This window comes from Ahaetulla prasina, chromosome 2 (assembly GCF_028640845.1).
Source record: "Ahaetulla prasina isolate Xishuangbanna chromosome 2, ASM2864084v1, whole genome shotgun sequence".
In the NCBI taxonomy this organism is placed as follows: domain Eukaryota; kingdom Metazoa; phylum Chordata; class Lepidosauria; order Squamata; family Colubridae; genus Ahaetulla; species Ahaetulla prasina.
The window spans coordinates 132421040-132443799 of record NC_080540.1 but is presented as its reverse complement, the minus strand read 5'-3'; the positions used below and the strand labels follow the sequence as shown (position 1 = coordinate 132443799).

The 22760-nt window shown below is 37.1% G+C and overlaps 1 protein-coding gene across 4 annotated transcripts in view; it reads right to left on the bottom strand.

Moving 5' to 3' along the window:
- Positions 1-2834: 2834 nt before the first annotated feature.
- The window catches only part of SPATA20 (spermatogenesis associated 20), a 48392-nt gene continuing 28466 nt past the window's right edge, over positions 2835-22760 (bottom strand). For 3 of the 4 annotated variants that reach the window (XM_058165605.1, XM_058165603.1, XM_058165604.1), the window contains 3 exons: positions 21034-21233; positions 19485-19565; positions 2835-3911 (listed from right to left, as the gene is read on the bottom strand). In XM_058165605.1, coding sequence (XP_058021588.1) covers positions 3741-3911; positions 19485-19565; positions 21034-21233 — 452 coding nt within the window. In that variant the 3' untranslated portion in view covers positions 2835-3740. Of the gene's footprint in view, positions 3912-6884; positions 6983-19484; positions 19566-21033; positions 21234-22760 lie in introns of all 4 variants that reach the window. The other variant, XR_009153061.1, reaches the window with a different exon arrangement.

The window sequence follows — 22760 nt, the reverse complement described above, 5'->3', positions numbered from 1 at the left end:
CCACCGGATATTTATTTATTTATTTATTTATTTATTTATTTATTTATTTATTTATTATTTCAATTTCTATACCGCCCTTCTCCCGAAGGACTCAGGGCGGTTTACAGCCAACTAAGGACAACAAATATAAACATTAAAAACAAATTTAAAAGATTAATTTAAATAGGCTGAAAATTCTAAAAACTACTAAAAACCCCCATTAAAAAACTATTAGGCCAGTCCTGCATGATGAAATAAAAGAGTCTTCAACTCACGCCGGAAGGCCCGGAGGTCAGGGAGTTGGCGTATCCCTGGGGGTAGCTCCACCAAATGCACCATATTGCACACATTGACACAGCATATTCACTGTATGGTAGAGCTAGATTTAACAACCAAATCAACCCAGTCCCCCAAGACTGTATTTTACTTCTTTGCTATGGTTTTCTAGTAACAGTCAACTGTCTCTGAAACAGACAATCGTAAGCAGAACCACAGGATATACTTAGTCAAAGAGAGGGTTTTACCACTGCATTCTTCCTATGTGTCAGAAAACTTCATTCACACCGTTACATCATACGTTTCTCTGCAATGCCTTACAAGAAAGCCAAGTTCAAAGTCAAACCAAACAGGGGAGTTTTCAGAAAATAATTGGATGAATTTAGTTATTCCTCTGCTCAACATGGAGCTTGTTAGAATTTACTAAATATTTCCAAACGTGTGGTTGCTCTGCTAAGTATTTCCCACACACACTTAAAACTGAGAAGCAAATATCCTAAATGTAGGAAATGCACTCATTCGAACATAATTATGAGTAATTAATATGGAGCAGTTTTGCATGGCCTGAAGGCATTCCAAAGTCACCTCTCCTTCCAGAAAGCAACATTTAGTACCTCACTTCTTCACTCATTGTGGCATTTGGCACAGGAAAATAGATTGATACCTGGCAACTCCTTGCATACCTGAGACAGGAAAATGAAAAGGAATGAGAGCGCTGCTTGGATGGAGACAGATTTAGCTCCACAATAGGCAAGTGCTGAATAATTCAGCTTCTACTGCTGTGACATGGCAATAGGGAGCAGCCAGAGCAGCAGTAAATGCGATTCTGCCCAAGAGCAAAGTTTCTTGGCTTCTACATCAGCTCATTCTGGCTCTTTTTTCTTGAATTCTGGTTGAAATATCTCCTTCCTCATCACTGGGGAACTGGCAACATGAAATGGCCTTGGCAGCGCTTAACACAATTCCTCATCCGAAGAAATAATGACTTGATTTTTCATTAGAGTCTATTACCTTGGTACATATTCCCCTTCTTTGACATCCTGACTTGGTATATCAAGAGGCAACTTCTTGGATCATAAGTAGACATAAGCTGCTGGGTGTAAATTTGGGGAGCAGTTAATCCCAAGATATCTTGAGGACTCTATCATTGCCATCCAATGAAGATTAAAAGAAAAGGAAGTGAAAAAGTAGGCTTAACTTCCCCAGTGAGCAGATCATTAATGATGCTATGTGAAAATACGTATTTCCTAGCTGCGCAGAAACAGCTGTCCTGAATAATTGGTCCTCCTCACCATCTAGGATTAATTCTGTAATATTAAATGCACAGAGTATAGCAAAACCATTTCTTAAGCCCTGCATTAATAAAAATATTCAAATTAATCTAATTATACCTAAGATGAATACAAGACTTAATGTACTTTTTAGTGTATTTATAGTGAATTTGAGAGATCATTAGGAAGTTTAGAACTTTGGCAGGATAATAGTAGCGGTGCAATTACTGGCTATTATGAGCCTTGTAAACTTATTTATTAGATTCTACTTTTTACTATTATTCATCAAAATAAACTGGGATGGAAAATTTCATTTCAAGTCACTTTTTTTCAAACATGAAACTTGTTTTTCTCTTAAAATTGAAAATGGAAATGTTATTTTTCATGCCTGTTTCTTGAACTTTATAACAGCCTGAGTGATATAGCTGTATAGATTTTGAATACTTTTAAGTTATATTCTTTTCATCTCGTCCTCTCTTTTCATATACATTTTTTTAAAACCTATTTTTGTGAAAAAGTAGAGTTATTGGAAAAAATCCTTGTCTCATCATTAAAGAAAAAGCTACTTTCAAGTATGAAGTATACTTTCCTTTTCAACAGTAGAGTAGGACAAGAGAGAAGTTTTTAAATGTTTCTAAAAGTATCTGTCACAGGAGAATCTTCGTTCATAAGAGTCATTTATGAAGTGATAATACTTCAGGAAGTTTAAAACAGAGCAGGAATTGACAGATGTCTGATGTATATTTGTGTACATACATAACAAAGACATGTGCCATCACTCACAATCCACAACAGTGCACTTGTGTCAATCAAGATACAAAGAGAGGGATTTTTCATCATATAACTTCTCACATGAGGTCATTTTGGTACAATCAAGGCATGCTGCTAATGCCAGAGCAGGCTGGAGATATCTGGTAATCAGAGGCAACTGCAGGGGGTGAGGAGGCAAACCTAAGTGGAACTGTTTATCCCAACATCTGATGCAAGTATATACAGGTAAAGTTGGCATCATAATATCATTTGCGTGATGTCATTTTGTGGTAATCTTGATTTGCTGCAGATATTCATGTTGGTGATTCTTTTCTTAACCAGTGTTGTGATTATACACACACACATACACACAATGTCTACCAGCTCATGGACAATTGGTACTATATACAGTAACTACAGCAAGACTGTTATACGCACGAAGATGGAAGACCACAGAAACACCAACAATTGAGGATTGGCTTGTGAATGTACAGAAATGGCTATATTGACTTGTTTGATTAAGAAGAGAACTACAATGACTGGAAAAAGATTGAAACATTTCGTAGATTTTTTTTATTGGAAATGGAAAAAAACAAACTCCAAATTTTGAGGTTTATTGATTTAAAATATTTGTTTATAGGAAGAAAAGAACTCTTGATATGCAAAATGGGAGGGTGGAGATGACCATTGTTATGTTTGTAATTGCTGCAAAGAAGATTGTAAATTGCTTCTTTAGGTTACTTTTTTTTCATTGTTTTGTTATTTTTACTTTTTTCTTTTACCCCTTTATAATCTTTCCTTTTTCTATTTCTTCTATGTTTTTGTAATTTTTTAAATCTTTGTAAAATCTTATATGAATAAAAATTACTCATAACATGTCTACAGAAAGACACAAAGATGGTAACAGGAGTCATTTTCCAACATCAAATAAGCAGAGGATCCTCATCCTTAGAACCTTTACTCTGAGGAGTAAAAGCAGAGGAGAAGCCTACTATTTCCTTTGCAAACCAAAAATGAAGCATAGAGACAAAAAAAACCCTGGATCTTGACTTTTATATCTAAAAGAACAAACTGTAGTGGTCTAAATGATGATTCTAAGCAGCACGTGAGAATGAGCATTGTTTTCAAAGCTGTATTGCATCACAAGAACTGAGATTACACAGAAATCAAACTCCTGTCTTATTTTAAATTAAACTTCAATCTTCAGGATCTTGAAAATGCAGGTTGCAAATCCCCTTAAGAGACGTTGCCTTGTCCACAAATAATAAATACATTTCAGGACAAATAAATGTGCATATTCCTGTGATAAGGAAGAGGATGCTATTAAAACAGGAGGGAGGCTAGCTAAATTGACCATGGGCCAGGTTATACTGAAGATGATTTTATTGTTAAGATCCACACTGCCAATGTTGGCCTCTTCCTTCTCAAATCTATTGCAATCTGAGGACTCCCAAGGATAGTAACTTAGGGCAGCAGCATGCGGCGTAGCTCCTGGCTGGAGGTGACAGGTAGTGAGCAGGTAAAGTTTTCACAGACATAAGCAGTAGCTTTTCCATCTTTCTTTTCCAGAGAGGAGAGGAAACCAAGCTGATGGTAGAGGAATCCTGTTGTATCCCCATCGGCAAGAATCAGCACCTGAAACAAATTTATCACAAATAAGATCAGGGGCTAAATCCACAGTTATGATACAATTTGCTCCTCCCCCAAGCACTATGGATTTGATTAACACTGAGAAAACCTTATAAAATCTTCAAAATTTGCTGATGTTTTGCATCCCCAAACACATGCAGCACTTGTTGCTTTTATGAGCCATCATACTACCCAAAATAAGGTTGGCCCTGGCCCTGATCCTCCTGGTCTTCTGACAAATGCTCAAACCCTGGTTGTTCTCCCATAATTTTTCTCTACTCCTCTCTTTTTCCTGGCACCTCTGTAATAACACATCTCTCACTGTACTCTTCATACCATCAGTTAACTCTTCAGATTAAGATCCTATATAGCACTAATAAAGCAATCTTTCCCCATAATAAAGTAACAGAATAAAAAAGTCATTTAAAATAGCAATATATTATCCAATAATGTTTCTTTCATATTTATTCTAAAGTAAATCCAGTTTAATGGGGGGGGGAGGGGGCTGATCTGCACATTCAGTTAGAAGCTTCTTCTTGCAACTTCTAATAATACCCTATTCATGGCATCAACTGCTGCTCCCTGCTCAGCAAAAATATGGTTTTTCTTCACTGTTTCTCTTAATTGTAATGTTTACCTATGTCATAATTAAAAAGGAAAGTACATTGGTAATTTAAGTCTATCACTCCCTGCAGAAAACAGCAATTGACAACGAGGCACTTAATTAGTATGGCTGTGTAGATTCTCAAAAGAAAGATATTAATGATAGAAACTACAAGGAGAAAGCCTCTAATCAAAGACTTAGCACTTCTTAAAAGGCTCAGTAATATTTTAGTTGCATGTATTGTGACTGAATTTTACACTGAAAAATATACTACAAATACATTCCCGCCCCCCCCAAAAAAAGCCAGCAGGAAACCATAAAAAATAATGTAGGCAATTGGTTGGCAACAACATACAACACCCCTTCCCAAAAATCCAGTATTTTTTAACTAAATAGCTTGTGATAAGATTGTTTGGGAGACAGGAATTTGTCTCACTATACATTTCAAATAGATCCAGATTCCAGATCCTTTCTAGTCATAAGATTCAAATAGGCACAAAGAGTTTTTGGAACAATCAGCAACTTCTTCCTCTGTTTTGTTTTCACTGCAAGAGAACATGCACTGAAAGTAATAAAATGGTCCTGATCAGCATTCTGGACAGACTGAGGTAAAGCATAACAACTTGATTTTAGTAAAGGACAATTTACGTTAACTGCCTCCCACTTCAGGGACTCAGGAATTCTAATGTTGTCCAACTGAATTGATAAACTTGACCTGTATAACAAAACTGAAAGGTTAGTAGGTTGTGACTCAAATTAACAAACTATAAATAAGAGCCTCTGAAACAGTCAAGGAGCCCAGCTCTCTATACAAGTCCATCTATTATTCTGGTTCAATACTGATTAAGGAGATATATCACTATGACTTATTCAAGACAGTTTCTCTTTTCACAATTCCTGACAGTTGTGATCATGGATTCTGATCTGTGTGGCAGTTTGGTGAAGGGGGTTTGTGTTCCTGCTCCTATTTCCCTGCCGCCCTCTCCACTTCTAATCCATCTGTGCCACAACTAATATGTAATCAACATAACCATACTGTTGCCACCCCCACTAGCCCAGCAGTCTTCAAAAACATCACTCTAATTGAATTCAAACTGCATTAATCACTTTTACAGCATGCCAACTTCCTGTATGTAGGACCTGAAGTTCGAACTAGTGCCCGGTGCTTCTGCCCTGAATATCGAATTGCTGCAACATTATGTGAGGAGTTGAATATTAAGCTAAAGATAAAATAAAATGAAGATAAATACTACACTTTTCTATGTCCAAAGCTGGCGTAAGCAACAGAATAAGTCTTCATAGGAACATTCTTTGAAGGAATGGCCTGGCCAAAAGACCTCTTCCACACTAAGTCATTCCCACTGGAATGTTCCTTCCTTCTCTTCAGTAATAAAAAGAAGTGAGCTGTACATGACAAGCATGGTTTCCAGTCGAAGGAATCAACTATATAATGTGTTAGGCCTTTCTCATTAGTGTTAACATTAATGGGTAGATTGGTGGCATTTGGGGAATTGTTTGCAAAGCTAGGAGGACTCTATTGCAAAATAGAAAAGAAACAAACATTAAGAATACTTGTGTGGCTTTTCTCAGCCCATTACCTGGAATATCTAGCACTTTCACAAGAGTGTTCACATATTTCAAAAAGGCACTTGTCTCCAATCATACTGCTTATATTTTGGAAACTCATCAGCAAAGGCAAGAGTATCAATAATAATTAATGAAGATGGTTTGCAGCCAATTAGATACCACTTATGTCACTATATAGCTGGAGTGTCTATTAATCCTGGTTTTCTCTACTGTGTTAGTAGAGACAAGTCTCTCTCTTCTACCTTGCCCATCCCTTCAAGAAACAGGTAGAAACCAATCTTGATGCATTTGGCTATTCTGACATTTAAATTCAGGGCCTGGTTTTGTGCTTCCAAAGACAGAAAAGACTTCTCACTTCTACATAAATTCAATCTCTTTCCTAGTTAATCCGTGAAAATGAAACTGTGCAAAGAGAACAAAACTTGACAAATTCGACAAACTATTAAATCCCAGAAGATGTTTTTTTTTATTTAGAACAAGTCAGAATGACAGCCTCTTAATAACTAAACAGCTCTACTATGTAAACATATCCAGCATATTTTCCTATTTTAATTCTATTGATGTGAGGTCAGTATTGCCAATGCCACCTTCAAACTCACTTTATATAGTTATCTTCTTCCCAGAATATTATTCATTCCCATAGACAAGTCATTTTTTGTAAGTGTCAGAAAATAAGTTTCCTATCCTGATTTGGTTCATCTTCAGAAGATATGACAAGGAACAGATGATTCTTTATTCTCAACTTGACAAGATAACATTCTGCAGAAAATCTGAATCTTGTTTCTCACCAGCGGTCTTTGGGGTAGAAGGATGCCAGCTCAGCTTTATCCAAACACACTTGCAAGTATTTTACTGATCCATATAAGGGCAACCAGGGAAGTCATCCCTACAAAAGGATCAAAGCATCCTCTGTTAGATAAGTGGCCCTATCCTCATCGTTTTGGAAAATTGCTCCTTTGCACTAGAGGACTCAGCATTGCAAATTGACCCCTTTTTCCTGCTGATGTGAAAAGCAGAGGCAACAGTTCTTTATTCTCTTGCTAAGAAAATTCTAGTTAATAGCACAGTGTCTGAGTTCCAGAGCCCCTGTACCAATTTAATATAGGATCTTATGTTTTGGCTTGCTTCCAGACAAAACAGGGCAGCTCTTGGGAATCCTAACTCCTCCTGCTTGTTGTCTTCTTAAGTATGCTACCTACATTCCCAGCCTGCTCAAAACCTGCACCCTTCTCCAGAGGAACATTTAAATTGCAAATGCTTCTATGTTTTCCTCTTTCCCATTCATTTTGTTGATTTAATTTTACATGAACTATACCCAACTGCTTCTCTAAATGCTACTTCTGTTAGGCAGAACTTAACTTTAGGGTGCGTTAGGCTCCATTCTAACAAGGGCCTCCTTTTCTCCATTTTCTGTTATTCAACATACCTATGAAAAATGCCTCTCATCTTTCCCACCACAGTTCAAACTGGGGCCTCTGTAATGTTTTCTTGGACAGTTCAAAATTGCAGCAGTTCCTGCTACAGTGTCATTAGGTCATCCTTAATCATGCCTGAGAAATGAATGACTGCAGCACTAATTAATTTTTACAATACAGAAATTATTATTAGCTCTCCTAGGTCCTGGAAGCTAATGGAAAGAGCACTGCTATGCAACTCATCAAGACTGACTATCATTTACCTTGGTTCAAGGTCTAAAACAAAACTATACTTGTTGAAACAAAAATACTGGAAAATATACCCAGCATTTTTGTTATTAAAGGGCTTCCCTCTTACATTGGCTAGTACATAAACAAAAGAAGGAACAGGAAGGATTAGCAGTGATCAACAATTTTTATTTTATTTAAATGTGTTGGCCACCACCTGCAATGGGCAATATACAAAGGCAGAGAAAACTTATTGGATTGGAAAAGTAAACGAAAATACCTCTTAATCCAGCCTTTTCCAACCAGGTTCATTCTGCATATTTTGGCTTCAATTATATGAATTGAAACTCAACCACAAGTGGAAAACAAAGACTACTGCATTGTGTGTGACAGTGCATGCATGTGCATTCTCATACACAGATCCACACATATTATTTTTTAAAAATAATGCAACTAACTCAGAAAATAAACTCAGCTAACTAAAAAGTTAATGCAACTATCAAACTCAGAAATGTGTTTCTCACATCAACTATCTTGGAAAGAAGTGATAAGTCATCTCTGAAACACTAACAAGGTCACTTGGATACAGGAAAGCAAGGGAAAGCAGCAAACATGCACATATCATTCCAAATAAAATCACAGCTAAGGCATTTATTATCTATTATTACCTATTTTAATAAGGACATCGTCACCATTCTGTCTCAAATATATTAACATGTATTCTATTTACCCCCAGTACTTACTGTACAGGTAAGTCGCTGCACTTTTTGAGTACTGTGAGATAAAAAAAATCACAACCATATTTATCCATTCAGCAACATCAAATTTTTTCTTGATTCTATGCTAGATAGAATGCGGTGTATTGCCAATTCTCCTCTTCCTCAGTGAGATGTCCCTAATATTCTCTTCATAAGCTTGGCTGTTTTTGTCTTTTCTCTGTAGACTTCCTAGCCCTGATTCTTTGTTTACTTATTTTTTCTCCAGTCTAAGAAGTCAACCCCTGACCCTACCTATGTCATCTCTTCCTTTCTGGGAAGATAAATTGCCACAATTTCCCTTCCAAAAACTCCAAGTCTACTGATATTGTCCACCTATTTTACCACGAAATACTAAGAATCTTCCTACTGGCCACTTTCCTTGCCAGGAAATTGACTTAATACATTCAGGGTTCCTTCAGGATAGACAGAAGTCCTCCTCACTATCAACATGGGATGTATTTTGTTTCTTACTTTTTTTCCCCGACATTCTTTTATTTTGGCCTTATCTTGAATTCTGGGAGTGATTAATTACCAATTCATGTCCAATCTGAAATTCATTAATTTGGTGTTGTTGGTTTTTTTTACAGCCTCCCTGAGGTCTTCTTGGTCAGGCAGGATAAAGGAAAAACAGAAGATTAGCACTCAGTGGACAGTAGAGATAATGAAATCCTTTATAATTATCCTTTGGCTATTAATAAGGCAGGGAATAATAAACCAGAAAGTTGACTCTCCATTCCCAAATCACGCACTGTCTATCCACATTGCTCTCTGATTCTCTACCAGAACAGAGTGATATGCCACCATCCTTTTTACCTTGGGAAGGTACTGTAGTTTATAGGAGAAGGGATGCATCATGCTTAAATTAGAACAAATTTGGGTTTTTCTGTTTTTGTTGTTTGCCTTTGAGAGCAAACAACAAATATAGCTAACCTTTATCCAGACTATTCAGATTGTTCAACATTTTTTCTTTTTTTGTGGCAAATTGTGCTTGCTCTCACTGACATTTTCTTTATTTGGCCACATTGGTCTCATCTACTGACTCACTGTTATTTCATCCAAGTATCTTTGTGTTGACCAATTCTGTTCTTGAGTGTCCAGAGGATCATCATGTCAGAGTACTGTGATTTTTTTTAAATGGATTCTGTATTATTTTGCATTTCTGACAATCACCAGTCAATATCAACTTTAATTCTGAAACATCTTCTCCACCCATTCTCCATCTCCACGTTAACATTAGCTATACCCTTGGTCAGCACTTCTGGCGATTCCATGAAGGACACATTAAATCTTGACATCCTGAAAACTTAGCCACTGCTTCTTCAACTACAAATCAGAGCCTACTTGTCCGGGAGGAGGGAGGAGAAAAATGGAAAAGGACTAACAGTCCTCTGTTTGAGATCCCAGTTTGCAGTGGAAAAACAACAACTAACTTTTGAGATTTTTACCTTGGTAGAAACAGTAACCATCCTCCAAACTTAGAGCCTTTTGCCATTAAGTTGAAATGCTACCTAACTATTCTTAAGTGGGCAGAAAACAATGCCAACATTCATTTGTTGCCCTGGTGCTGATCCCAATCCTGCTTCTATTCACTGCAGGCACCTGATTTCTTTCCAGGGTACTGAGTGACAAATTTTAAGAGGTTTTATACACCTTAAGACTTGGAAGCAAGGGGGAAACTGCTTTTTTATCTATAACTGAGGACTATTTAAGCTTATTTTATGGCCTGGGAAAGAGATGAAAACAACATTGTGGATATACAGCATAAAAAAAGAAGTTGCCAAGGTATATTTGTGTTGTAGATAGGTGCAAGTTAAAACATGCCCAGCATCTATATCCAAAGCAAAGGTGGTTTCTTGTATCACTGTTTTCTTTCCATTTCAAGGTATCTTTACTATATTGTATTCTTCCAGGAGAAATTAATTACTGAGCATCAAATTCATTATATTCACCCCAGCAGATTTAGCTACCAATACTTTGCTGCTATGGACTAAAGAGAGGTTTCAAGTGGAACAATAGTACATTATTTTAAAATCCTGTTATTTGGCTTGCCTGAGCAGCAATCTCATCTATAGAATAAAATGAGTTAAAGTTATTTCATCACCTACAGGAAGGAGGATCAATGAATAGGAAAGAGAAGCTACAAAGAAAATTAAGAGATGCCTTTTGCAAAAGGCCATGGAACAATTTAGGAGGATAATTCTTCTCAGGCTAGTTAGCAAATACCACCTTCTCTATCCTATTTCATCTGAATTCCAAACCTCAGGCTAAGACTTCCTTTTGATTTTTCCACAGACTTAACACTTCTAGTTTTGCTTAGCTAGAATATGTGCAGCCCATAGTACAGATAAGCTTCAACAGATCTCACGTACCAAAGCACAAATTCTTATTTTGTTCCCATTCCCATTCCCTCTGCTCTGACTCTGATAAGATTTAGCATTGTCTTTTTTTGTTATATTTACACCATCTTCATTTATAAGTTTAATTTGAGGATATTAGAACACTGTTAGGCGGGTCTGCTATATATGCCATTACTATACCTGGTAATATAATATAATCTTTATCTTTCTAAAGTGTATTATATGAAAGCTTGATGAACAGTGAAGTCCATATTTATGGTCTCATCTGGTGAAGACCATGGTGAACAGAAGATTGTGATTTGGCATACAAAAGGAATAAATGGTAAAGATCATGAATTACTGAATTAAATACAATAGATATCTGTTGTGTTTATGAAACTAAGAGAAAGGGGAAGGAGAGAATAGTTCTGAATGCAAGTAGTCTTTTCCTATGGTCTGAAGTAGATGAACACATGCAACAAAGTAAAAATGTAAGTTTAATTATGTATAAAAGGCCTAATATCTAAGTTTGAAATGTGTAGCATCTGGAGTGTAATGAATACATATGAAAATAAAAATTCCTAGACTGGGGACACATGCATGATAAACTCTGGTTATGGGGGTGATTAAAAAAACAAGAATGAATGTTGGGGTAAATGCAACATTTTGAATGAATCTGAGGAAAGAGACATTTTGTTATGTGACATAAATGGATGGATGAGAATGAGATGAAACAGTATATCACAAGAGCAACTAAAAAAATGAGAATGTTAGGTATCTACTCAGAAAAGCTGTTTTTGTTTCATAGGTTAAGCTTAACACTACCCAAAAACAGGATCTAAAAAGATGATTGCTTTGATTGTTTATGACGAAAAATGGAGAGAAATAATGAAAGATACAAGAATAATTGGAGATTCTGAATGTAGGACAATCATTTTTAGTGGTGTCAAAAATGGATCATAGGAAAAATTTGTCATGGAATAAAAAGGCAGAAATAATCTAGAGTGGATGTAGGATGATTCCAAGAAAAGAAAGTATAAGCCGTTTATGAGAAAGTATTAAAAGATAAATAGTCTCATACCAAAATGAATGAAAAGTAGACATGAGGGAAGATAATATTGAATCTGCTTCGAAGTAGTTACTTGTTACATTGCAAAATATAACAAAAATGCATCGGATTAGGCAAATGATAAATGTGAAAAAGACACTTGGTAGAATGATTGAAAAAGTGTATGAGAAAAATGCAAATTAAAGCATGATTGCTACAAAAAAAGAGAGATTTATTTAATACTGTATTTGAAGGAAAGGATAGGTGAAAGAATGTAATCAAACAGAGGAAGAAACAATAAAAAGAAACAGAAAATGCAGAGCAATTTTGATTGAAATATTTTTTTTAATGCTATAGAAGTGAATGAAGAAGCCTGGATCAGGAGCTTCAAAGAAAATAAAACAGAATTAGAAAGTATAAATTATGAAATTATTTTTAAAATAAAATCTAAATGAAGGAACGCTAAAGGAGCATTTTAGAAATTTATATGAGAATGATGGTGATATGTCAACAAACAAAATTGAAATGAATGCTATAAATGGGAGTGTGCCAGAAGAACTGGATGAAAGGAAAGTCAAGCATGCTGACTTAAATTATGGAAGACTGTATTTGTAGAATGATTGTACATTAATTCCCCCATCATCTGGTGAATTATTTCATGGAGGTGCTCAGGAAGGTATCTGACAGAATTCTGATTGAAAGTGTAAGAAAGGCCAATGATAAGAAGTGCAATTCTGCAATTTGAGTTTATGCCAAACAGACTATGTGCAGATTATATTTTTGTTTTTTAGCAGATCGCTGAGAGATATATGAATGAGAAAGTTCATTCCATGTTTGTTGATATAGGAAAAACATATGACATAGTAAACGGGTTTGAATTAGAGAAAGTTTTATGTGAAAGGCAAAAATTAGACTAAAGTGAAGCATGCAGAAGGATTACCAAATGATTCAAAACAAACAAGTTAAGAACCATATGCCACCTTAGTTATTTAATATACCTATTTATGAAAGCATAAGGAATACTTGTAGTGATATTGTATGTTTTTACACAGAGATTTTATGTCATGATGCTGTGTGGATGGCTAAGAGCCCAGTCAATTTGCAACAAGATGCAACAAGATATATAGATCAAAAGCCAAAGTAGCAATAGCACTTTGGCTTATGATATATACCGTTTCACAGTGTTTTACAGCCCTCTCTAAGCATGTTGCCCTCAACAATTTGAGTCCTCATTTTACCAACCTCGGAAGGATGGAAGGCTGAGTCAACCTTGAGCCTGGTGAAATTCGAACTGCCAAGTTGCAGGCAGTCGGCAGTCAGCAGAAGTAGCCTGCAGTACTGCATCCTAACCTCTGTGTCCCCATGGCTCATAATAGTTGGGCTTCACAGAGAAAATGAGATAAATGACTGCAAATTTAACATAAATGGCAAAAATACTGAATTCCTTGTCAGAATGTTAGTAAAGGTAGAAAAATCTTTATTTGAGTAAAAGCTAGTAAAAACTAGTGGTTAGTTTGACAAGCAAAAACACCTGTGTTTGAGACTATATTTCTGCCTACTTTATTTGTATAGAATTGAGAGTGGAATAAGACACATAAAAGCAGACAATGTACAATGGAAAGGGATTAGATAAGAGATATATATGGCAATATAGGAAGAGATTAGGAAAGAATGAGAAGTAAATAGACCAAATTGAAAAGTGAGTGGCCATTATAAAAATATATTGAGGTGGCTCCAGAGAATGAAAGGAATTGCAAACAAATCTAGGAAGGAAGAATTCATGGACTGAAAGGAAGGGGGGGAAGCCAAAAAATCATAGCAGAATAAAGTTGAGGAGGCCCTAAAAACAATGTTTAAAGTTTAAAGAACAAAATTAATGTGTCTGCGTTGGTATATGGAAATGTATGGATACAGTGAATTTATCCCAAACCAGGAAAAAAGTCTAAATGTAGCTCTTCTTGCATGCAGATATGGAGTCAGAAGAAGCAATTGGCAAAACAGCTATGAGCTTAAGCAAAGATTTGGCTGCTTTTACAGTTCAAGTACTTCTTTCCAAGGATTTGAACAGCAACAGCTTATTATGAACATATTACCTGTATAATCTTGTTTTTAATGTTACACAAGTTAACTGGGCAATTCAGTAACAATGCTCACCAATCTGTGAAATTCCCTACTGCTAAAGAAAGGAACTGATCCTATCTTTTTGGTATCTTTTGGTAAGCCCATGGCCAGAGATTTCTTGTTAACAAAGCTGTGGCTCCTCCTCTGAATTACCAGCAGGTGGTGGTAACTTGTCACAAATGCATGCATGAAGCTGACTGGTGGCATTGTGAGTCTTTAAAAGCTGAAGGCGTTCACACATCATTCTCTCAAGGGACAGAACATCCCCTCTCCTCTCTTTATTCATGGATAAATAGAAATAAAGTTATAGCCAACTACCTAACTCTACCCTCTCATTTCAAATCCCTCAAACTTCTAAGCAGGCCTGCATATTTTTTTACAGTGAACATGTATCCCTGCCAGACAAAGCTTTCCTTCCAAAGCTCTTAGTTGCAGTTAAGAGGAAATTGAATTAAACTGTGAGAATAGAATTTAATTTCCAGGCTGTTTGATTTGATCATGCTCCCTACTCCCTGGTTCATCTGGGAGTTTCTTCCAGAACATATAAAGGTTGCACAGAACGAAAAGCTGATACAGCTCTTGAGGAAAGAGTAGGTTATTAACAGTGACACAGGCACACTTGGCTTCCCACCACTAATGTGGTGTTTTCAACACATGTAAAATGGCTTTAAGTCCTTCTCAAAGAACATATGATAAAACATGAGAAGAGATGAAGCAAAAAGAGACATGTGCAATGAAAAGCACAATGAAGACAAGCTCCTCCAGGAGCAAGTTCAGAAGATGTCAGATAGTCACTTCTTCCTCTAACAGATGCTTGTAGAGCAAACATCCACTGAAAGATAATCTACTGTAGCAAATCTCTCTGATGGTGCCGGACAGTTCTTAAGGAATTTTTACATGTCTTACTCACTTGCACACATGCTCTTTTTCCTCCTTCTCGAACCTGCTATTTTTTGTACACATACACATACACACATTATTCTTCATATATAAATATGTGTGGGTGTATGCTTATTCTACTTCATCTTCCCAGCAACGTTTGAAATGGGATAGCTAGAGAGTTGATACGATGTGGCCCACAGAGCAGCTCAAGCCAAGTCCTTCAAAAAGAATTGATTTAACCTGTTTATGATAGTCTAGTGTGGGAACTAACAGACAACTGCTTTGACCGGTTGTCTAGCAAGTACTGCCACTTTATAAGACTTCTTCCTTCTTCCCAAAAGGAGTCAAAGTATGTGTTTATATAAGGGTTATCAGAGTATGTCCAAATTGAAATTGGAAATTGGAGATCCCGGTGCAAGTGATTGAATGTGTTTGCACTACACTATTCCGGCCACTGGTACTTTTTTGAAATAAAAAGGAAACCGCCTTTGAAAAATGTGCATTAAGAGATGGATTAGTGCATTACAGATAAGTTTACAAATTTGTACAGCTTGCTTCAAGACTCCTAGCCTCTCAGAGATACTCTTATGCCAGATGCACACAGCTATTGCTATCCTCTCTTATCTGTCTCCCCATTTTATTCAATGGGATATATTCTCCAAAAAAACCAGGTGTCAATCAGTAGACCGGATGCATCATAGCAAATGTAACAATTGCCAGAACTGTTATTAAAAGCTGCTTTCAGACAGCTCCTTCATTTCCAGGAGAATAGCTACCCCTCCCAAGCTAAAAAAACTACAACCTTCCCCCCACCCCATTGTCCAGATTCTCTGGAAGGTATTGCATTCATTTTTACCCTTGAAATCTTCTTAAGTAAGTAATTCTTTTAAATAAGGTAGGAAGCAACAGGTGCTTGTCTGGATCAGGCAAGCCAGGTCCCATCCTTGCTGTTGACTTGAACTCAAATAAAGCTCCTTCTGCCCAGGCCAATTAATAGATATGCACGGCAGCTATAGTGCCTAGCTCATCCCCACCCCAAACTGATTTTTTTCAACTATTTCCCTGCGTTAAATATTTTGGGTTGCTGGAGTACAAATATTTTTAGGCTAAATTTAGACAGAAAAGATATCTAAGCACCACTAAATTTAAGTAACAAAAAGACAGGTATGACAAACTAGCACATGAACTTAGGTAAAATCAAAGTGTATATAGGATAAAGGGCTTAAACATTTAATGCAATTAAATCCATTTAAATTGCAACATTAATTTAGCCTTTCTCCATAAAAATTAAATAAATGGCACAATCAACTTTTTCACTGCTGTTACCCAACCCATTCATTGCTAAGAAAACTGTACATTTCCATACATAATTTTATGAACAGTTACATGGGCAGTCCAAAGATGACAGTTAGGCCAGATATACCATATTAATTATATTTTCTCATAATGTAAAGACTTATGTGCCCCAAAAGGAGGTACAGATAAAGCAATTTATGCTTTGCCATTTCTAGATACCTAGCATCCACCAACTTAGATTTTGCAGCCTTTAATATAAAAAAAACAGGGATAAAGGACACCCTAAAAGGCGGTTATGGGACCTGAAATACATCCCATAAAGCAGGGGTGAAATGTAAAATTTGTTGCTACTGGTTCTGTGGCCATGGCTTGGGGGGTGGGTAATGTGACTGGGTGGGTGTGGCCAATTTTTTTTTTACTTTTAAAAGCATTTTTTCTACAATCTCTTCAGTAGAAGAGGCTGTAAAAAAATGCTTCTAAAGGGTTCTGGCAATCCCAGCTGAGTAGCCTGATCCCTTTAAAAGCAATTTAAAAGCCAAAGAGGCTGTAAAAAAATGCTTTTAAAGGGATCAGGCTACTCAACTGGGATCGTCAGAACCCTTTAGAAGCATTTTTTCTACAGCCTCTTCAGCCAAAGATCTAAGTGCCAAACCCCACTGCAACTACATTGCCAAAAAAGCATTAAGAGTTGTAAACCTAAGCTTGCATAGCTTCTTCTCCGGAAAGATTACACTACTAACCAGAGCATACAAAACATTTGCTAGACCAATTCTCAATTACAGCTCACCTGTCTGGAATCCACACTTCATTTCGGACATTAATACAATTGAGTGTGTCCAGAAATATTTTACAAGTAGAGTCCTCCACTCCTCTGATCACAACAAAATACCTTATGCCACCAGACTTGAAATTCTGGATTTAGAAAATTTAGAACTACGCCGCCTTCGGCATGACCATCTGCTACAATCATCTGCTACAATGTCCTTCCTGTTGAAGACTACTTCAGCTTCAACCACAACAATACACGAGCACACAATAGAGTCAAACTTAAAGTGAACCATTCCAATCTTGATTGTAGAAAATATGACTTCAGTAACAGAGTTGTTAATGCCTGGAATGCACTACCTGACTCCATGGTCTCTTCTCAAAATCCCCAAAACTTTAACCAAAGATTGTCTACTGTTGACCTCACCCCATTCCTAAGAGGTCTGTAAGGGGCGTGCATAAGAGCACCAGCGTGCCTACCGTTCCTGTCCTAATGTTCCCTTTGGTTGTATTCAATTTGTGTGGTTATTTCATGCTTATACTAATATATATTGTTGTGTTTGACAAAATAAATAACTAAATAAAATAAAGAGGCTGTTAAGGGTAATCTGGGTTCACAACTAAGGTTGTGGACTGTTGAGCAGAGTACCCTACGCATGAAAACGACTGAGACTGGTTGTATACAATAACAGTCACTTGCAGACAAACTGGGGTTTGATATTCCTTTACTTTTAGGGAAAAGGCAAAGTCATAGTCCAAAAACAATTCCAGGTCATATACATATAAAGTCAGTCTTCTTACCAAATGTAGACTTGTACAATAAACAAGGTCTTCTTTCAGTTTACCAAAACACAGTTCAATTCACAACAGTCAGTATCTTGAGGAATCAGTAACTAGCCATGATCAAGCAACGATCATAAAGCTCAAATATACAGTTGCAGCATGTCATCAGGTCACAATGCTGTAGCGTCTCTGTAGATTTCCCAACAAGCCATAATTTAATAATCCTTTTATAGATTGGCTACAGAGCTCAACCAATCAGGATGCTTGCAATGATGCAGCTTAGTCTTACATATTGGTAAAAAGAACCCTAATATCATGTACAAGCTTGATGGACATTACCTTACTGATGACCCCCTACCTGTCAAAGACCTTGGAGTTTTCATATCAAATGACCTAAGTGCCAAAGCCCACTGCAACTACATAGCAAAAAAAGCTCTAAGAGTTGTAAACTTAATTTTACATAGCTTCTTTTCCAAAAACTCTACACTACTAACCAAAGCATACAAAACATTTGCCAGACCTATTCTTGAATACAGCTCATCCGTCTGGAACCCTTACCACATCTCTGACATTAATACTATCGAATGCGTCCAGAAATATTTTACTAGAAGAGTTCTTCACTCCTCCGAAAACAACAAAATACCTTATACCACCAGGCTTGAAATCCTGGGTTTAGAAAACTTAGAACTCCGCTGACACCGACATGATCTGTGTTTAACACACAGAATCATCTATTGTAATATCCTTCCTGTAAAAGACTACTTCAGCTTCAATCGCAACAATACAAGAGCAAACAATAGATTTAAACTTAATGTCAACCGCTTCAAACTTGATTGCAGAAAATATGACTTTTGTAACAGAGTTGTTAACGCTTGGAACTCACTACCTGACTCTATAGTCTCTACTCCAAACCCCAAAATCTTCAACCAAAAACTGTCTACTATTGACCTCACCCCATTCCTAAGAGGACTATAAGGGGCGTGCATAAGAGCACAATAGTGCCTACCGTTTCTGTACTTGCATACTTTTACTTATACTTTTACTTATATATACTTTTTCTCTCATGATGAATTATTGTTTATGTTGATGATTGTATATACTGTTGTAACAAAAAAAAAATATCATGCCTTTCTACAAACATACATAGTTAGTTTATATATTGCCTGGCCAACTAGTTAGGCAAATAACAATTTCGTGACAGAGGCTGTAAAAAAAATTGCTTTTAAAGGGATCGGGCAACTCAGCTGGGATCGCCAGTACCCTTTAGAAGCATTTTTTCTACAACCTCTTCGGCCAAAGAGGCTGTAGAAAAAATGCTTCTAAAGGGTCCTGACAATCCCAGCTGAGCCGCACGATCATCAGAGGCTTTTTTTTTTTTACTTTTAAAAGCATTTTTTCAGCCGAAGAAAAAACCTCTGATGATTGCATGCCTCAGCTGGGCATGGGGGGTGGGCGCAGGGATTTTTGCTACCGGTTCTCCAAACCACCCACTGTCATCGCTACCAGATGAGGAGATCCGGTCCGAACCAGGAGCATTTCACCCCTGTCATAAAGTGTGAAAAACTATAAGGGGAAAGGAGAGGGCCAAAGAGCCATCCTTGAATGATTTGGTTCTTGAAGGACACCCTTTGATGGCCTTGAATTTATGAAAGTAATTTATTCCCCAGCCCAGAAAATTCTGGTCTCATGTTGCATAGGAAAACATCCTTAAAAAATGCAATAACAGAAAAGCCAATTTCTACCTTATAGCTCTTACCCTGTTAGGTGTGTAAGTAGAATGATAACAGTGCAGTAGCTCTCGGGTATCTTCTCCTTTTAGATCACCACAAATAACAACCTGTTCAAAGTATAAAGTAGTGCACTTTTTGAGTTCTTTCTAAAGAGTAAGTAACTCAATAAGAAAACTGTCAAGTAGAGACTTACTGATAAAATACAACAGACTTGGGCTTAGAAGGAGAAATATTTGCTCTCCCTGGATGTACTGAACACCACACTTTTAATGTGTAACCTAAGAGTTCTAGATTGAATTCACTGACATTTTCAATGAATGAATTCATGAGTTTCTTTTATTGGGAACAATCATATTAGGTGTAGTTTTTTTCCGCCTGCTCTTTCTTTTTAGTCTCCCTCCAAAACTTAGAAATTAGAAATATTTTTTTTAGCTCTTGTTATGGCTTATGACATTTCTGCTCCAGTTTAACCCTCTTTTTAAATTAAGGCTAATCAAAATGTACCACAAATCCTGGAGTTCAGAAGAGAAATAGAAGTTAAGCTTTACCAAAAAATATCCTTGGCTTTTAGACTGGCAATGATAAAAGAGATCATCATACAAATTGTCACAATTAATAACCATAAAGGGAGAAAAGTAAACAAGTAAAAAAATGGTATCAACCAGCAAATAGTAACTCTAAACAAACTAAGTTGTAATAACAAACTATTTACTGAAATTATTCTAACGCAATTGAAAAAGAACTTGAAATCATGTGCAGATTAGCCTTGTTTCACACTGTACCAGTTAATGAAGGCTCAGAGCAGGAGTCAAGACAACCAGTGTGGAGGTTCACTAAGGACAGAAAGATCTCACTATTGGTAAGGAAAATACAGAGCAGACTCAAAAAATAAAAGGGCAGAACTTTAATAATTCTACTTGTGAAAATCTCAAATCTTCCCTCTAGTCCCTAATTTACAACCGTTCATTTAACAATGGTTCGAAGCTATGACAGCCTCAGAAAATGTAACTTACAACTTATCCTTGACATTATGATCATCATATTATCCCTGCAGCCACACAACTGATTGCTTGTCAGCCAACTTCCATTTATGATGGTTACAGCATCTTGCGCTCACATGATTGTGATTTGTGTCATTCCCAGATGGCTTCCAACAAGGAAAATCAATTAAGAAAGATTCACTTAACAACTGTGTGAATCATTCAACAATCGTGGGATTCATTTAATGACCACAGTAAAAATGATCATTAAATTAGCTCTGGTTAAATGATGACTTGCTTAACTACCACATCCCTTCGCAACCAAAACCGTGGTCCCACTTGTGGTTATAAGTTGAGGACTAAGTTAGGTTTTGATATCCCAGACATTTCTTACACAATGCTATTACTTCTCTCTTTCTAAACTAGCCTTCTGCTTTTTGGTGCCATTCAGGTTTATTTTACCACAACTCCTAGAATAAATAGTTAATAACCACTGGGAATAGAGCAGTTATCTCTCAACTCCTAGGAAACTATTAGATTGGGAAACATTGCTCTAAATGCTGCATATTAAATCTTACCCTGTCCAGCACAGTACCTGTTTGAGTGTCAGATAAAATGCAGCGGTGGCTCGGGCCATCTCAGGGAGGACAACAGGAATCTTCACAAGTCTCTCTGAGAAGACAGTTAGGATCTGTCCAGCTTTCTTCACCCATTCTTCATGGTCAGTATAGCTCGCTGCCCGGAGCAGATTAAAAACTGCAACAGAGTTGGGGCTGGGTTCTGCACCATCTTGATCTATAACAAAGGTCAGTAAATCAACTATTTTTTGAACACAAAAGAATTTACACACTTTTTAATGAAAGTTTTTTTTGTAATGCTCTGACATCTTCTACACCGTAAAGCAGAAATCGGAAATGGAGGTGCAAAGGGGAACCAATTAACATCACAATACAAGCACAGTCCCTTTTTGAATGGACATTGTGACTTGCATACAAATACAAAGGGAGTGCAGCTTGCATTCCACTTTCATGACACTTGTTTTCTCAGTTTTCTTACATTGTCAGTTTCTTTCTCAACTGTCAAGTTCTTCAATGTTTCAGCCTTAAGAGGTGCAATTTCTTTTAATCCCATTAAATTAAGTGGGGCCAGATCCCAATAAAATAGGAAGAGGTGAGAACTGTATACTTGCTTCTGGGTCTTAACATTCACACTGTATCCTCTCCCATGTCTGACTGCACTCAGCCAACTGTTCTCAGAGGGTCTATCCAATTCCTACCTAATACCAGGCTATCTAGGACAATAGCCAAAGAGCATTTAAGTCACACTATAGTCTACATATACACTGACATTGTGCCAACTAGACTGTTCTACTTAATACCAACAAATGACAGCCCAACGCTATTAAGAACATGTTAAATAACATAAAAGCATTAAAGTGCAATAAATGTATAAGCAATAACAAGCTTGCTGCAGAAATACAATTTTTCTATTTCCTCAGACTATGTGCCAAGAGAGATGCTTGCCTTATTCATACTTGCACAACACATTAAAGTTCCATACTTGCAGTCCCACCACTTGTACCTACCAAAATTAACAACCGGAACATAAACTGGGTCTTCTGATTAATCAGATTCCCGCCCCCCCCCCCACAAAGCAGATACCATGCATTAATTTTTGCAGATGATTTTATAGTGAAAAGAAGCACAGAAACTACTTTTTGGCATTTTCATATCAGAAGGAACCTGATCTACCATATAGTATTCATGTACATTTTGTTACAGAGAAAGACCAAGACATTGCTAGACCAGCACTCTCCAACCTTGCTGGGTTGGCAGCCAGGCGCGGGGGGAAGGGGAAGAGAGGGGATGGTTTTGTGCGAGGGGGAGGCGTGCATGCGTGTACAGCTTCATTTGAGCATGAGGGGGGCTGCAAATGCACATATACTCAACTGCCGCTGGCACAGCCCGGTTCTAAATGGGCTGTGGCCCAGAAGTGGGCCACAGCCAAGAGGTGGGAGACCCCTGTGCTAGACTGCTAATTGGGAAAGGAATGCTAACTATTCTTACTCTGAACTCCTCCAATGTACAAGATAATTGCATTGTCTCTACTAAAGCAATGCTGGAGAATTCTGAGGGCTGCAGGTTCATATTGGGGAGGTACCAGGTAAGAGCCCCTAGCAAAGCTCATCCATATTCATAAGCACCTATCACAATGTCACTCAACTAAAGAAAAATTATACTATGCTTACATAAGTGTTCTCTGCCAAAGAAAACTTAACTTGCTTCAACTAGCTTAGAAAGATCTGGTTAAATCACCAGGCAA